The following is a 17,840-nucleotide window of genomic DNA, read 5'->3' as shown; positions in this document are numbered from 1 at the left end:
AAAGGGGCGGCATGGACAAGTTGGGCCGAAGGGCCTGTTTTCATGCTGTAAACCTCTATAAATTATCAGTAGACCAAAATGGAAGAATGTTGTTTTATATGATTATGACATAGAAGGACTTTGCACAAAATGGGGAAAACTATGGTATAATTTAATTTGATACTTTCTCCATTTATCACAGTTAGTCAATGTTGCTTAGTCATCTTTCTCGAATAGTTGGCAAGTAGGCTTTAAAATCTCAGATATTGTGCCAGCCGCTAATCCATGACATTAATCAGTGACGTTGGCCACTTTGAATATCCTCCAGGTATAAGAAGTAACTAAATGTACTGTGCAATTACACTCTGATTTTAAAAAAGCTTCATTTTACTCCAGTGCTTTTACAACTCATTCAGCGCTGATTATTTTTGGTCTCTACGTTCTAAGTTTGTTTTGAGCAAAGTTGCTTTGACAGATTGGTTTGCCAACAGGCACCCTATGTTAAAAGAAATAAATATATGAAACAGACATTATCTTACTTGAATTGAATTACTTGAATTATCTGGAATTGAGAATCTACTGATGACCATGAAACCATTGTCGATTGTCAGAAAATCCCATCTGGTTCACTAATGTCCTTTAGGGAAGGAAATCTGCCGTCCTTACCTGGTCTGGCCTACATGTGACTCCAACATTGCTGTGTGGTTGGCTCTCAACTGCCCTCAGGCAACTGGGATGGGCAATAATTGCTGGCCAGCCAGCGAGGCCCATGGGTGAATATGAAAAAGATTGGCCAAAATGGTCAAATTCTGCAGTGAAACAACGGAGCCCTTCATTATTTAAAAAATGTTTTTCTTAGCGGCTCGTGGCTATTTTCTGAGCAGATGTGGCTATTTTATCGTGTTCAAGCCTAAAATGTTCACAGGAGCATCTTAGCCTCCTAATGTAGTTTTCCTTTTAGGTTTTGTGTTGACATTCATGGAGTTTCCTTCACTGGAATGTAATGACTAAATTTTATTTCTTATCCTTTTTAGAATGTCATCAGAGGACAAAAGTGTGGAGCCTTCTGACCTAGGACCGCCACCTCTTTCTGCCGCTTCCCCTGTTGGTAGCCCAGTAAGTAACGACAAGCGACCACGGGGCCGACCTCGCAAAGATGGCACAACTTCTCTACAGAAGAAAAAGAAGTAAGTGAAATCTGCAAAGTAAAACACACCATTTGAGTTAAAATGTCACCAACTTGCAGTCAGTGTGTACTGTGATGTTGAAGTGTTCTACAAATGCGGCAAATGATATTTTGGTGTCTGCTTGTTTTCTTAATCTACTAGTATTCAAAGTTTATCAGTACCATGACCCATACTGTTTTTTTGCACTTTCTTCTTAGTTGTACCTTATTGGTTCTTGGAATGGACTGGGTTGGCAGAACATCAAATCCCAATTGGTTGTGCAAGTGCGTCTTTTGTTCTCCCTCCATTTCACAATTATCCTTGGAAATAAACATATACACTTCTTGGCAAGTGCAAAATGTTTCCTCTGAGGCACGTTTTGTTCAGCAATTCATATAGTTTTGAGCCCTGCGTTGTGTAGATCTTAGATTTCATATGGCACACTATTTGCATTAGTTTGTGTGGTGGGCAAGGTGAAGGAAAGTCTTATTTTTTTATCACAGAAAATGATGGCTGAAGGGCAGAAAGACCATTCAATAGGCACAGCTAAACCCGTGACCACCTCAGAGGGAGAAAATTGATATTCAGGACTTTCTTCTGCTTGGTGTCCCTCTCCTGTTCTCATAAGTTATGCAATGTTTGCTGTATTCATTGCAGTATATTTCAACCTTGTGACTAGGTTTAGTTGCATTGGTACAATATAAAGAGGAATCCTATTTAAAGCTATTTGTGCTTTGCCAGCTGTTAGCGTGATATTCAGTTTGTTTCCAAGTTGCTCTAACATTGCCATCATCAGTGACGTAAATGTAACCATTGATTTCCCTCCTCACAACCAAGCTGTTATGGTGGGTCCTTCATAACATTTGAAGTGTACATTGTTTGGAAAACTTCACAACTGTCATAATATTTTACTATAACAACTTGTACAACACCTTTAACATGGTAACATTAGGAGGTGGTGGCTCAGTGGTATTGTTGCTGGATTAGTAATCCAGAGACCCAGGTTAATGCTCTGGGGACCCAGGTTCAAATCTAACCTCAATAAAACATCCGAAATTAAAAATCTAATTACTATTGTCATAAAAATCCAACTGTTTCACGAATGTCCTTTAGGGAAGGAAAGTGTTCTTATCTATTATGGCCTACATGTGTGTCCAGAGCCACAGAAATGTGCTTGATAAATATCCTCTGAAATGGCCTAGCAAGCCACTCAGCTGTATTCAACCGCTACAAAGGAAATAAAAAGGAATGAGACCAGATGGACCACCTAGTAACGACCCAGGCACTGAAAAAGACAATGGCAGGCCCAGCCCTGTCAACCCTGAAAAGTCCTCCTCACTAACATCTGGGGACTTGGGCCAAAAGTGGGAGAGATGTCACACAGACTAGTCAAGCAACAGCCTGACATAGTCATACTCATGGAATTATACCTTATGTCCCAGATACTGCCATCACCATTTCTTATGTCCTGTCCCACCAGCACTTCAGACCATGCAATGGTGGCAGCAGCACAGTGGTATACAGTCAGGTGGAAGTTGCTCAGAGTGCAATATTTACTCTGGGTGGAGGACTTTTGGTGTCCCATCACCAAGGGTGGCTCGGTAATATCACCACCGACAGAGTTGGCCGGGTCCTAAAGGACACACAGCTGTTCAACTGGGTCTGCAGCTGGTGGTGAGGGAACCAATGAGAGGGAAAAACATGCTTGACTTCATCTTCACCAATCTGCCTGCAGCAGATGAATCTGTCCATGACAGTATCAGTAGGAGTGACCACTGCACAGTTCTTGTGGAGACAAAGTCGCATCTTCACATTGAGGATGCCCTCCCTCAAGGTCTAGGAATCCTGCGGCACTTATCTCTCCTCCTGATTTAGGAAAAACACAGTTTTGAGATCAAGTTTAGGCAAAGCAACATTATCTTAGTTTTTAAATCTACTGTCTGTGCTCTGCTTGTATTAACTTGTGGTATGCCTAGAGCAGAGACCCCTTTATGATGTTCTTAGCAGTGTGCTTTTATGCCAGATTCTGAGAACATTCTTCAGTTCTGCTTTGGTATTTCAATAATTCACCTGTATTTGACAGGTTGTCTTATGAGGAAAGGTTGGAGAGGCTAGAGGCTATCTACTGGAATTTAGGAGAATAAGAGGCGACTTGATTGAAACATATAAGATCCTGAGGAGTCTAGACAGGGTAGATGTAGAAAGGATGTTCCCTTGAGAAGATAGTACTACCCTTGAGTACGGGGGGGTCACTGTTTAAAAATACGGAGTTGCCATTTAAGACGGAGATGAGGATAATTTTTTTGAAGGTTGAGTCTGGCATTCTTTCTGTGTTGTTTATAACCACTTTAACTACCTAGTTCTCTGTAGGTAACTATGGTGCTTATTTTACATTACACTAGATACAAATTATCCCTTGTCTGAACATGAAAGACTGAAGGTTGTACTGAATCCTAAGATTTGGAAGAACTGATGTGGTTGCAGAGATTAAGCATAAGGCAAACCATGCAACCTGTCACTTCATTTCACTGGTACCCCACCTTTCCTAGGATTTGAGGAGGAAGAAGGTTGACATTAATAGGATGAACATTGGTGGGCATTTTTTAATGAAGAGTCATTGAGCAAAGATTATATCCCACAGTAGTGACTCAAACATAGTGAATTTATGTACAAAAAGCAACAGTAACATGTTAAAATAATAGCATCTACTCTAACTTAATAAGAAACTCACTATGACACTTAACTTTGAGGCTGTTACAGATAAAGTACCTAGTAGAACCTCCTGTAATACAGCTCAACAAATTTTTCCGAAAGCTCCTGATAAAATATAATTTGGGTGTGTCAGTTGGCACCAGTCTTCAAGTCAGAGTGTCATGGATTCAAGTCTCACTCCAGAGATTTTAGTGCAGCAAATGTTAGAGAGAGACATTGAGGGCTCTCCCAAGAGGACCCAAAAGACCACAAGGTGCTATTTCAAAGAAGAGCAGAGTGCTCTGGTTAATATTGTCACTCAATATCAACTTCCTTAAGTCAGTACAACTGGTCATTATCTCACTGCTGTTTGTGGGTGCTTGTTGTGTGCATTTTTGCTACATTACTACCGTGTACACTGCAAAAAGTACCTTGGCTGTAAGTCACTTTGGGACATCATGAAGTCTTGAAAGGCGCGATATAAATGCAAACCTTTTTTTAAAAAGCAGAGAGCTAAATAAGGAATGCACCAAGGGGAGTTTTAATGACACTGTAGATGTGGTGGGGTGGGAGTAGAATCCTCTTAACAATGCTATTTCCCTTTTGCTTATAATCAACACAAATTTGGATTCTGGAGTCACGTCAAAGTTTGGTCACAATATTAAAATAAAGAAAATAGTACAAGAGGATTAGCAAAGAAATGTGCACAAGATTTTAGATTGAAATTTAGCTGTTCAGTAACGTAACTAGTTCTAGATGTCAGGTATGCTAGATGGCAGAACCCTTAAGAGTATTGATAGGCAAAGTGATCTGGGTGTACAGGTACACAGTGGCAACGCAGGTGGAGAAGGTAGTCAAGAAGGCATACGGCATGCTTGCCTTCATCGGCCGGGGCATTGAGTTTAAAAATTGGCAAGTCATGTTGCAGCTTTATAGAACCTTAGTTAGGCCGCACTTGGAATATAGTGTTCAATTCTGGTCACCACACTACCAGAAGGATGTGGAGGCTTCGGAGAGGGTACAGAAAAGATTTACCAGGATGCTGCCTGGTATGGAGGGCATTAGGTATGAGGAGAGGTTGGAGAAACTTGGTTTGTTCTCACTGGAATGACAGAGGTTGAGGGGCAACCTGATAGAAGTCTACAAGATTATGAGAGGCATGGACAGAGTGGATAGTCAGAAGCTTTTTCCCAGGGTGGAAGAGTCAGTTACTAGGGGGCACAGGTTTAAGGTGCGAGGTTTAAAGGAGATGTATGAGGCAGATTTTTTACACAGAGAGTACTGGGTGCCTGGAACTCATTGCCGGGGGAGATAGTGGAAGCGGATACAGTAGTGACTTTTAAGGGGCGTCTTGACAAATACATGAATAGGATGGGAATAGAGAGATATGGTCCCCGGAAGGGTAGGGGATTTTAGTTCAGTCGGGCAGCATGGTCGGTGCAGGCTTGGAGGGCCAAAGGGCCTGTTCCTGTGCTGTAATTTTCCTTGTTCTTTGTATTGCACAAATGATGAACTTGTATTTATACATGGAACACCTTACCACATCTTTCAGAATGTTCCAAAGCATTTCATATACAATGAATAATTTTAAAACGTGGTCATCATTAGATGGGTAAATGTGGAAGCCATTTTGTGAGCAAAATCCACAAATAAGATGAATGGCCAGTTAATCTGCTTTGCTTGTTGGTGTTGCAGGGGGGAAAGCTCCCTCCTCTTGTTTGAAAAGCACCATGGGATAGAACATAACAGCGCAATACAGGCCCTTCGGCCCTCGATGTTGCACCGACCAGTGAAACCAATCTACACTATTCCAATATCATCCATATGTTTATCCAATAACCATTTGAATGCTCTTAATGTTGACGAGTCCACTACTGCTGCAGGCAGGGCATTCCATGCCCTTACTACTCTCTGAGTAAAGAACCTACCTCTAACATCTGTCCTATATTTCTCATCCCTCAATTTAAAGCTATGTCCTCTCATGTTAGCCATCACCATCCGAGGAAAAAGGCTCTCACTATCCACCCTATCTAATCCTCTGATCATCTTGTATGCCTCTATTAAGTCACCTCTTAACCTTCTCTCTAACGAAAACAACCTCAAGTCCCTCAGCCTTTCCTCATACGATCTTCCCACCATACCAGGCAACATCCTGGTAAATCTCCTCTGCCCCTTTCCAACGCTTCCACATCTTTCCTATAATGCGGCGACCAGAACTGTACGCAATACTCCAAGTGCGGCCGCACCAGAGTTTTGTACAGTTGCAACATGACCTCATGGCTCCGAAACTCAATCCCTCTACCAATAAAAGCTAACACACCATATGCCTTCTTAACAACCCTATCAACCTGGGTGCCAACTTTCAGGGATCTATGCACATGGACACCCAGATCCTTCTGTTCATCCACACTACCAAGTATCTTTCCATTAGCCCAGTACTCCTTAATGGCAAACATAACCACAGAAATAGAGCCTTGGATTTCTTTCCCAATCAATTGAACTGAAGTAGCAGAGTGTTTGGGGGAGTAATAGCAGACTTCTGTGCCTAGACAATGCCATAAAGTATTTTTAAAAATATGCTAGGGCAGAACAGTAGAAGAGAAGTTGACTAAAATAATTCTACAGCAACAAGTAGTCAGATGATAATTGAGTACAGTCTTAATTTTTAGAGACCATGAGAGAAAAAGGATGTTTTGGATGGGTTCAAGAAAAACAGCAAATACACTGATCCCAGCTGCACTATGAGAAAGGACTGAAGATTGAAATCCAGCAAAAAGGGAGACCTGATCAAATCTTATAAAATATAATATTGCTTTGTCTCACTTTCAAGCAGGCGAGAATAGTAGGTAAGAAATTTAATTAGAAAAAGTACATTTAAAATTAAAGCAGGTGCAATAAGAGCAAGTTCTTTACTCTAAAATGGGCAAATATTTGAAATTATATGCTGGGCAGGAGAGTACAAACCTTAAAAAAGGCAATAATAACATGGAACAAAAACAGAAAATGCTGGAAAATCTCAGCGGGTCTGACAGCATAGAGGCAATGTTTCAAGTCTCGATGACCCTTCGTAATAACACAATAACATGAAAGCCAGATTTTAATAGTCCGTGCCCTGCAAGTTTCCTCCTTGGTCTCCTTTATTATAAGATATTTGCTGTCTTCCATAGGCATTTTATTAATCTTAAGCCCCTTCAACTTCTCAAATACTTGTGCAGTGCTGACTTCGGGCGATGTTTTGGAGAAAAGCTTAAATTATTTGATTTTTATACTTGTGATTGGAATTAGTGTTAAGAGGAGTCTGGGATAGTAAGTTTGAATGCTGTTCTTTCATATCTGATGCCTGGGTTTGTAACCAACTCAGATTGTGTGAGTGAATTTTTTCTACAGACTCAACCTGATTCCAATTAACACAATTAGCAATTAGTGCAGACTTGAATTGGAACTAAATTGGCAGTTTTCATTCAAACTGAAAATACCACTCTGGTGTGCAGTAGAGTTGAATTTGATATAAGCAGCTGAATAGAAGGTTTGTCCTATATCTACAAAAGCAAAATACTGTGGATGTGAGGAGTCAGCAGTAAAAACAGAAAAAGCTAGAAATACTCAGCAGGTTTCACAGCGTCTGTGCAGCAAGTAACAGTGTTAACATTTTGGGTCTGTGATCTTGCATGGGAAGTGTTCCATGTGTGGTCTAGCCAAGTTTTTTTTTAAATTCATTCATGGGATGCAAGTATCACAGGCAAGGCCAGCATTTATTGCCCATTCCTAATTGCCTTTGAGGTGATCGTGGTGAGACACCTGATTAAACCACAACTTCGCTGAAGTGGTTTTGATGCAACAAGAGTGGCTTACGAGGCCATTTCCGAAGACAGTTGAGAGATATTGTTGCCTGTCTGGAGTTATTTCTAAGCCAGACAGGGTAAGGATGGCAGATTTCCTTCCTTAAAGGATGTTTGTGAAACAAATGGCCTTTTACAACAAACTGAGTTCCATGATCTTTATTGTGCCTAGCTTTTTAAATTCCAGATTTATTTAATTGAATTTAAATTCTCCCAGCCACTGTGGCAGGACTTGAACTTGTGCTCCTGGAGCAATGGTCCAGACATTATTTCCCGGCTTTTCAATGCTATTTTTCTAGGAATGGACTTGAGCTTCATTTGCATTTGTTACCTGTGTTGCTATTTTCAATTATGTCTATATCTGTACTCCTAAATCGCCTTGCTCTTGCACCTCATTTGGACTCTGAGTATTGAGGCCCTAATTCTTTCTACCAAAATGTGTTACCACACATTTACCTACGTGAAGAATATTAGGAATCAAAATAGCATATTTTCAGTTTAAAGTCACACAGTGGTACCACTCACTGATGGTCCAGACAAGTATAGCATTTTTAAATTTCCATTTTCAGCCACAAGCAAGTCAAGTTAGATACATGGTAAAAACAGAAAACACTGGAAATACTCAGCTGGTGTGGCAGCATCTGAGAAGCAAGACAGAGTTCTGATCATATTGTTAAAAAGGATATAGAGGTGCTGCAAAAATGGTTTAAAGGATGATCACAGTAAGAAGTTTAACAACACCAGGTTAAAGTCCAACAGGTTTATTTGGTAGCAAAAGCCACACAAGCTTTCGAGGCTCTGAGCCCCTTCTTCAGGTGAGTGGGAATTCTGTTCACAAACAGAACTTATAAGACACAGACTCAATTTACATGAATAATGGTTGGAATGCGAATACTTACAACTAATCCAGTCTTTAAGAAACAAAACAATGGGAGTGGAGAGAGCATCAAGACAGGCTAAAAAGATGTGTATTGTCTCCAGACAAGACAGCCAGTGAAACTCTGCAGGTCCACGCAACTGTGGGAGTTACAAATAGTGTGACATAAATTCTGATTCTAGGATCGCATGATAAAGACTCAGGAGGAAAAAAGCAGAAATATTTATGTGAAATAGTGTGACATAAACCCAATATCCCGGTTGAGGCCGTCCTTGTGTGTGCGGAACCTGGCTATCAGTTTCTGCTCCGCGACTCTGCGCTGTCGTGTGTCGCGAAGGCCGCCTTGGAGAACGCTTACCCGAATATCAGAGGCCGAATGCCCGTGACCGCTGAAGTGCTCCCCAACAGGAAGAGAACAGTCTTGCCTGGTGATTGTCGAGCGGTGTTCATTCATCCGTTGTCGCAGCGTCTGCATAGTTTCCCCAATGTACCATGCCTCGGGACATCCTTTCTTGCAGCGTATCAGGTAGACAACGTTGGCCGAGTTGCAAGAGTATGTACCGTGTACCTGGTGGATGGTGTTCTCACGTGAGATGATGGCATCTGTGTCGATGATCCGGCACGTCTTGCAGAGGTTGCTGTGGCAGGGTTGTGTGGTGTCTTGGTCACTGTTCTCCTGAAGGCTGGGTAGTTTGCTGCGGACAATGGTCTGTTTGAGGTTGTGCGGTTGTTTGAAGGCAAGAAGTGGGGGTGTGGGGATGGCCTTGGCGAGATGTTCGTCTTCATCAATGACATGTTGAAGGCTCCGGAGGAGATGCCGTAGCTTCTCCGCTCCGGGGAAGTACTGGACAACGAAGGGTACTCTGTCCACTGTGTCCCGTGTTTGTCTTCTGAGGAGGTCGGTGCGGTTTTTCGCTGTGGCGCGTTGGAACTGTTGATCAATGAGTCTAGCGCCATATCCTGTTCTTATGAGGGCATCTTTCAGCGTCTGGAGGTGTCTGTTGCGATCCTCCTCATCCGAGCAGATCCTGTGTATACGGAGGGCTTGTCCGTAGGGGATGGCTTCTTTAACGTGTTTAGGGTGGAAGCTGGAGAAGTGGAGCATCGTGAGGTTATCCGTGGGCTTGCGGTACAGTGAGGTGCTGAGGTGACCGTCCTTAATGGAGATGCGCGTGTCCAAGAATGCAACCGATTCCGGAGAGTAGTCTATGGTGAGTCTGATGGTGGGATGGAACTTGTTGATGTCATCATAGAGTTGTTTCAGTGATTGTTCACCATGAGTCCAAAGGAAGAAAATGTCATCGATGTATCTAGTGTATAGCACCGGTTGAAGGTCCCGTGCGGTGAAGAAGTCTTGTTCGAACCTGTTCGAACTTCTTCACCGCACGGGACCTTCAACCGGTGCTATACACTAGATACATCGATGACATTTTCTTCCTTTGGACTCATGGTGAACAATCACTGAAACAACTCTATGATGACATCAACAAGTTCCATCCCACCATCAGACTCACCATAGACTACTCTCCGGAATCGGTTGCATTCTTGGACACGCGCATCTCCATTAAGGACGGTCACCTCAGCACCTCACTGTACCGCAAGCCCACGGATAACCTCACGATGCTCCACTTCTCCAGCTTCCACCCTAAACACGTTAAAGAAGCCATCCCCTACGGACAAGCCCTCCGTATACACAGGATCTGCTCGGATGAGGAGGATCGCAACAGACACCTCCAGACGCTGAAAGATGCCCTCATAAGAACAGGATATGGCGCTAGACTCATTGATCAACAGTTCCAACGCGCCACAGCGAAAAACCGCACCGACCTCCTCAGAAGACAAACACGGGACACAGTGGACAGAGTACCCTTCGTTGTCCAGTACTTCCCTGGAGCGGAGAAGCTACGGCATCTCCTCCGGAGCCTTCAACATGTCATTGATGAAGACGAACATCTCGCCAAGGCCATCCCCACACCCCCACTTCTTGCCTTCAAACAACCGCACAACCTCAAACAGACCATTGTCCGCAGCAAACTACCCAGCCTTCAGGAGAACAGTGACCAAGACACCACACAACCCTGCCACAGCAACCTCTGCAAGACGTGCCGGATCATCGACACAGATGCCATCATCTCACGTGAGAACACCATCCACCAGGTACACGGTACATACTCTTGCAACTCGGCCAACGTTGTCTACCTGATACGCTGCAAGAAAGGATGTCCCGAGGCATGGTACATTGGGGAAACTATGCAGACGCTGCGACAACGGATGAATGAACACCGCTCGACAATCACCAGGCAAGACTGTTCTCTTCCTGTTGGGGAGCACTTCAGCGGTCACGGGCATTCGGCCTCTGATATTCGGGTAAGCGTTCTCCAAGGCGGCCTTCGCGACACACGACAGCGCAGAGTCGCGGAGCAGAAACTGATAGCCAGGTTCCGCACACACAAGGACGGCCTCAACCGGGATATTGGGTTTATGTCACACTATTTCACATAAATATTTCTGCTTTTTTCCTCCTGAGTCTTTATCATGCGATCCTAGAATCAGAATTTATGTCACACTATTTGTAACTCCCACAGTTGCGTGGACCTGCAGAGTTTCACTGGCTGTCTTGTCTGGAGACAATACACATCTTTTTAGCCTGTCTTGATGCTCTCTCCACTCCCATTGTTTTGTTTCTTAAAGACTGGATTAGTTGTAAGTATTCGCATTCCAACCATTATTCATGTAAATTGAGTCTGTGTCTTATAAGTTCTGTTTGTGAACAGAATTCTCACTCACCTGAAGAAGGGGCTCAGAGCCTCGAAAGCTTGTGTGGCTTTTGCTACCAAATAAACCTGTTGGACTTTAACCTGGTGTTGTTAAACTTCTTACTGTGTTTACCCCAGTCCAACGCCGGCATCTCCACATCATGACTACCTTAAAGGATGATGCCAGAACTGAGAGCTTATCCGTACCAATAAAGATTGAAGAGGCTTGGGAGCTTTTCTCTGAGGATAAAAGAATCATAGAAATAGAAATCCTACAGTGCAGAAGAAGGTCAATCGGCCCATCGAGTCTGCAATGACAACAATCCCACCCCAGGCCCTATCCCAGAAAACCACACATCTACCCCACTAATCCTTCCAATCTACTTATCCCGGGACACTAAGGGGCAATTTAGCATGGCCAATCAACTTAACCCGCACATCTTTAGACTGTGGGAGGAAACTGGAGCACCCGGAGGAAACCCACGTTGACACTGGGAGAATGTGCAAACTCCAAACAGAGAAGCTGGGAATCGAGCCTTGAGGCAGTAGTGCTAACCACTGTGCTACTCCTAAAAGAATGTGCGCTGACCTGATATAGGTCTTTATGAAAGAATTTGATTGGGTTAAACAGAGATGTTCATGTGTGGAGACCAAAACCAGGGATCATAAATACAGGATAATCACTAAAATCTTTACCCAGAGAGTGATTGGAACGTGGAATTCTTACTACAAGGTTGACTCGCATAGATACATTTTAGGGGAAGGCAGGTAGTGCTGATGGGGTTGGATAAAGAGGGTTGGGAAAAGACTCATATGGAACATAAACACTGGCATGGATCAGTGGTTGAATATGGTCCCTGTCTGTGTTGTACATGCTATGTATTTGGATAATATCACAGAATTGCTGTAGCACAGATTGAGGCCATTCGGCCTGTCATGTCTGTGCCAGCTCTCCACAGGAATAGTTTACCTAGTGATACTTCCCCATTTTCTCCCCATAGCCTTGCACATTCTTCCTTTTAAGATGATACAATTCCCTCCTCAATGTCTTGATTGAACCTGTCTCTACCACATATTCAGGCAGTGCATTCCAGATCCGCACCACTTGCTATGTTGCCACAGCTTCTCTGACCAATTACTTAAAAATCTGTGTCCTCTCATTCTCAATCCTTCCTTCAATGGGAACATTCATTCCCTACCTACGCTGTTCCAGACTGCTCGTAATTTTGAATACCTCCGTCACATCTCTTCTCAACCGTCTCCTCCTCAAGGAAATGGTCCTAACTTCTCTAATCTATCTACAAGAGTGTGGAGGAGATGATTATGTGGATTGGCAGAATTTTCCAGTTATATTGGTATTTTCGTAGTATTATTTGATATCTTAATATCTTATTTTTTGTGGGGTGTAACTCCTGAATGATGTATCTTTTGGATCTCCCATCTAAATGGAATTATCATCTGGCAGTATGTCCTGGGAAATGAATGACTAAATCTTGTAAGTGCATGTGATGACTCACTGCACCATGTGATTGAACCCTGTTGTTTTGCTCATCAACTTGACAGTTTGAGTGGAATTTATGGTCCAGAAATTCGGCCTGCTGTTATACTCGTAACTAATAAATGTTACATGTTAATGGAATTTTATGATTTTTCTCACAGCAATCTTGTTTATAAAAAAGAGGCTCCTTTTAGCTGTTTGTTTAGTGATTAACAATAGTGCTGAAAGAAGGCTTTACTCAAGGATTAGCGGGTTTTTTTATCGCCTGGAAGTCCCATATTGGCAAGGGACCAATTTATTTTCTCCCACTCCTTTACCTGAGCTTAGATTTTAAAAAATCCCAAAGTGGGCAATGAGTTAAGTTTCGATTTGTTCGAAGTCACTGTTGGCAAGTATCAGTTTTTGAATCCAGATCCTAAAACAGAATCCATGCCAGGATTTTCACTCAGCCATTCGGGTCGGCACTATTTTCGCCAGCAGTGTGTTTTCTCTCTCTCTCCCTTTCCCTTTAGTAGGATCATGAGGATAAGTTCTAGTGCACTGGCTGGGGATGGGGTATGACTGTAGATTTTTTTTGCTGCAAAGTTATTTTGTCACTGCAAGTTTCAAGTATACATGCTGCATACAGTTTATTGTGTTTCTTTTATGGAGAATGTTTTCATCCAGTGTGAAAGTTTAAAATGGTTGCTGAATGCAATCCTTTTTGTACCAGAAGAAGACAGTTGTTTTTCAATATATTGACTATTTCAGGAAGCGGTTTCTGAATCATATTTTGGTTTGGTGGTTATGACTTGTAGATGTAGGTGTTTTTCATTTTGAATTTTGTCTGCATGTTCTATAATGCAGTGCATCTTTTAAAAAAATGAGATAAGTCTAATGCAATAAAAAAGGTGTTTCATAGAATAAAATCAAACATAAGCAGTTGATGAAATGCTGCACAACAGCAAAGTTAGAGCTTGTGGAATTAAAGGGACAATAGCAACATGGATATGAAATCAGCTGAGAGGCAGGAAACAGCGTAATGTTTAATGGATGTTTTTCAGACTGGAGGGAAGGTTTATATTGGAATTCCCTAGTGGTCAGTGTTGGGATCCCCCTACTTCCTGATGTATATAAATGACCTAGACCTTGGTGTGCAGGGCACAATTTCAAAATTTGCAGATGGTGCACAATTTGGAAGGATTGTGAACTTGAGGGCAGGGTAGTGTAGACCTTCAAAAAGGGGTAGACAGGTTGGCAGAATGGGCGGACAAATGGCAGATGAAATTTAATGCCGACAAGTGTGAAGTGATTTATTTTGATTGGTGGAACATGGCGAGGCAATATAAAATGAAGGATATTCTAAAGAAGGTGCAGGAGCTGAGTATAATTATACATAAATCATTGAAGGTGGCAGGACAGGTTGAGGGTACTGTTAATATGAAACTATTAATTTTGGGCTTTATTAATAGGAGCCTAGAGTACAAGAGTAAGGATGTTATATTAAATGTGGATAAACCATTTGTTTGGCTTCAACTGAAGTATTACGTACAGTACCGGACACCTCACTTTAGGAAGGATATGAAGATAGAGAGGATTGCAAGAAAGATTCATGTGATCATTCCAGAGATGAGGAACGTCAGTTACGTAGGTAGATTGAAGAAATTGGAAATGTTTTCCTTGCAGAAGAAAAGGTTGAGAGGAAATTTGATAGAGGTGGTCAAAATCATGAAGGGTTTGGACAGAGTAGATAGGGAGAAACTGTTCTCATTGGTGGAAGAATTGAGAACCAGAGGGCAGAGATTTAACTAATTGGCCAGAGGTGGAGTGACGACATGAGAAAAACCTTTACACACAATGAGTGGTTAGAATCAGGGATGCACTGCCTGAGTGTGATGGAGGCAGGTTCAACTGAAGCATTCAAGAGGGACCTGAATTATTATCTGGGAAGAACTTTGGAAGATGGCACTTGGTGAATTGTTCCTTCAGAGACCCAGCATTGACACAATGGGCTGAATGGTCTCCTGTGCTGTAAACATTCTGTTTCTGGATAAAATAAAAGTGAATTTTTGTTCTGAATCTTGGCCACGTGACGTCCAGACTAGGGTGTGCATCCTTCCTCCTTTGTCGTGTTTATCTGCTGCTAACTGGTGGCTTACTTTAACTCTCCATATATTTGTAACGATTGAGGTGTAGTTCTATTCATTACTCCTGTAGCTGTGGTTCGGCTTCAAAGTCAGAGCTTCATTTACAAAAGAAAACTGAATTTCACTTTTACAAATGATAAGAGCTAATTTTAAAAAAGCTGATTGTAATGTAGGAGCAATATTTTAAAATGTCGACCATTCTCAACTCTTCAAAATATTGAACTTGCTGCTTAGTTGAAATGAATGCATTAGTCCATACATTTCCATAAAACTTTATAAGGATTCTCATAACTTCTTTAGCAGTTGGGAGGTCTTGTGCCTGTACAGTTTAGGGTGAAGCTACCAGGTATGCAGCTAGATGTAAAATCTTGACTTAGCTAATGGAACATCTGACTTGTAATAAGCCAGTTGTGCTGGGGAGAGTATATTCAAATAAAAGTGAAGACAAGGGTTCCTGGTTGTTCAAGTCCTTTATCCCATCAACAGCTGAGTAATTTCGACCAAATACAGCAACTATTTGTATTTAGATAGCACCTTTAATGTAGTAAAACAACTTGATGCTTTTGTGAAACTCCTTATCAACTCAAATTTAGGAACATAAGGATATTTTAAGATGTGACCAAAAGATTAGTCAAAAAGCTATAGTTTAGAAACATTTTACAGGACGAGAGATGGACTGAGGGAAGGAATTCCAGAGTTTAGGAGTTTAGGCATATGCGAATAGCAGAGCATTTAAAATGGGCAGGAAGCCAGAATTAGAGGAGCAGAGAGATTACAGGTTTGTAGGGCTGGAGGAGGTGATGAAATAAGATGGGGCAAGGCCATGCATGCATATGAACATACGAGTTGGAGCAGGAGTAGGCCACTTGCCCTTTGAATCTGCTCTTCAATAAGATCCTGGCTGAGCTCACTATAACCTCCCGTAACCACCTGCTAACGTTTCATCCCCAGTTGCATCAAGAATTTGTGTCCATCTCTGCCTTGAAAATCAAATACTCTACTTCCACTGCCTTTTAAGGAAAGTTTAAAATTTTAAAGTTTATTTATTAATGTCACAAGTAATGCTTACATTAACACTGCAATGAAGTTACTGTGAAAATCCCCTGGTTGCCACACTCAGTGCCTGTTCGGGTACACTGAGGGTGAATTTAGCATGGCCAATGCACCTAGCCAATGTGACTGTGGGAGAAAACTGGAGTACCCGGAGGAAACCCATGCAGACACAGGGAGAATGTACAAACTCCACACAGACAGTGACCTATGGCAGGAATTGAACCCGGGTGCCTGGAACTGTGAAGCTGCAGTGCTAACCAATGTGCCACCGTGCTGCCCTTGGGAGGGAGTTCCAAAGACATTACCCCCTGAGAGAAAGAAAATTGTTCTCATCTCTTGTCTTAAATGGGTTACCCTTTATTTTAAATAGTGAATCCGAGCTTGGGATTCATCTTCACCACATCAATCCTGTCAGGATCCCTCAGCATCTTATGTTTCAGTCATGTTGCCTCTTACTCTTCTGAACTCTAGCAGATACGAACCTGTCTAACCTATCCTCATTAGACAACCCACACATTCCAGGTATTAGTTTAGTAAACCTTCAAATGTATTAACATGTTTCCTTAAATAAGGTGACCAGTGCTGTGTTCAGTACTGTAGATATAGGCTGGAATTCTCGCCCACTGCTGAGATTCTCTGGTCTCTCTGCAGTGAATGGAGTTTTGGCTGAGTGCCAAATTCTTTGTTCTCGCTGACATTGGAGAATTCCGGCCACAATCTCACCAGTGTCCTGTACAACTGAAGCATAACCTCCCTATTTTTGTGTCAATTCCCCTCACAAACAATAACATTGTATTAACTTTCCTAATTACTAGCTGTACTTGCATACTAGCCTTTTGTGATTCGTGCACTAGGGCACCCTGATCCCTCTGAATCTCTGAGCTCTGCAATTTCTCACCATGCATATCCTTTTTTATTCTTCCTGTCAAAATGGACAATTCCACATTTCCCATACTATACTCTATTTACCAGATCTTTTCCCACTCACTTAACTATTTATAATCCCCTTGTAGCTTCCTTCTGTCCTCTTAGAACCATAGAAAATTACAGCTCAGAAACAGGCCTTTTGGCCCTTCTTGTCTGTGCCGAACCATTTTATGCCTAGTTCCACTGACCTGCACTTGGACCATATCCCTCCACACCCCTCTCATCCATGAACCCGTCCAAGTTTTTCTTAAATGTTAAAAGTGACCCCCGCATTTACCACTTTATCCGGCAGCTCATTCCACACTCCCACCACTCTCTGCGTGAAGAAGCCCCCCCTAATATTCCCTTTAAACTTTTCTCCTTTCACCCTTAACCCATGCCCTCTGGTTTTTTTCTCCCCTAGCCTCAGCGGAAAAAGCCTGCTTGCATTCACTCTATCTATACCCATCAAAATCTTATACACCTCTATCAAATCTCCCCTCAATCTTCTACGCTCCAGGGAATAAAGTCCCAACCTATTCAATCTCTTCACCACCTATTTTCCTACCTATCTTTGTATCATCAGCAAATTTAGCAACCATACCTTCTGTCTCTTAATCTAAGTCATTTATATTAATTCTGAGAAGTTGATGCTCCAGCACGAATCCCTGCAGCAAACCGCTTGTTACATCTTTTCAACCAGAAAAAGACCCATTTATGGCTACCCTTAGTTTCCTGTTATCTAGCCAACCTTCCATCTATGCCATGGAAGTATTAAAAACAAAGATTAGATAAGTTCAGTCCAAAAGCTGTTTAGCTGGTATCAACCTGTCTATCTGAAGGGTCACACTTTGGACTTTGCATCCTGGGTGAGGAAGAGAAAATGTGATTCGAATACCAGACAGATGTGAAACCAAATGAAGGTGAATTACTGCCCAAAAGAGGAGAA

At 42.2% G+C, this 17,840-nt stretch overlaps 1 protein-coding gene across 12 annotated transcripts in view; it reads left to right on the top strand.

Moving 5' to 3' along the window:
• The first annotated feature begins 1,014 nt into the window (after positions 1 to 1,014).
• kmt2ca (lysine (K)-specific methyltransferase 2Ca) overlaps positions 1,015 to 17,840 on the top strand; it is a 351,109-nt gene continuing 334,283 nt past the window's right edge. For all 12 annotated transcript variants that reach the window (XR_013499876.1, XM_078232154.1, XM_078232144.1 and 9 more), the window contains exon 1: positions 1,015 to 1,166. Coding sequence is in view for 11 of the 12 variants with exons in the window: in XM_078232154.1 (XP_078088280.1) it covers positions 1,015 to 1,166 (152 nt within the window). In the remaining variant the exon portion in view is untranslated. The remainder of the gene's footprint in view (positions 1,167 to 17,840) is intronic.

Source organism: Mustelus asterias, chromosome 2 (genome assembly GCF_964213995.1).
Source record: "Mustelus asterias chromosome 2, sMusAst1.hap1.1, whole genome shotgun sequence".
NCBI classification, from domain to species: Eukaryota; Metazoa; Chordata; class Chondrichthyes; order Carcharhiniformes; family Triakidae; genus Mustelus; species Mustelus asterias.
This window is presented reverse-complemented; position numbering and strand designations above follow the sequence as displayed.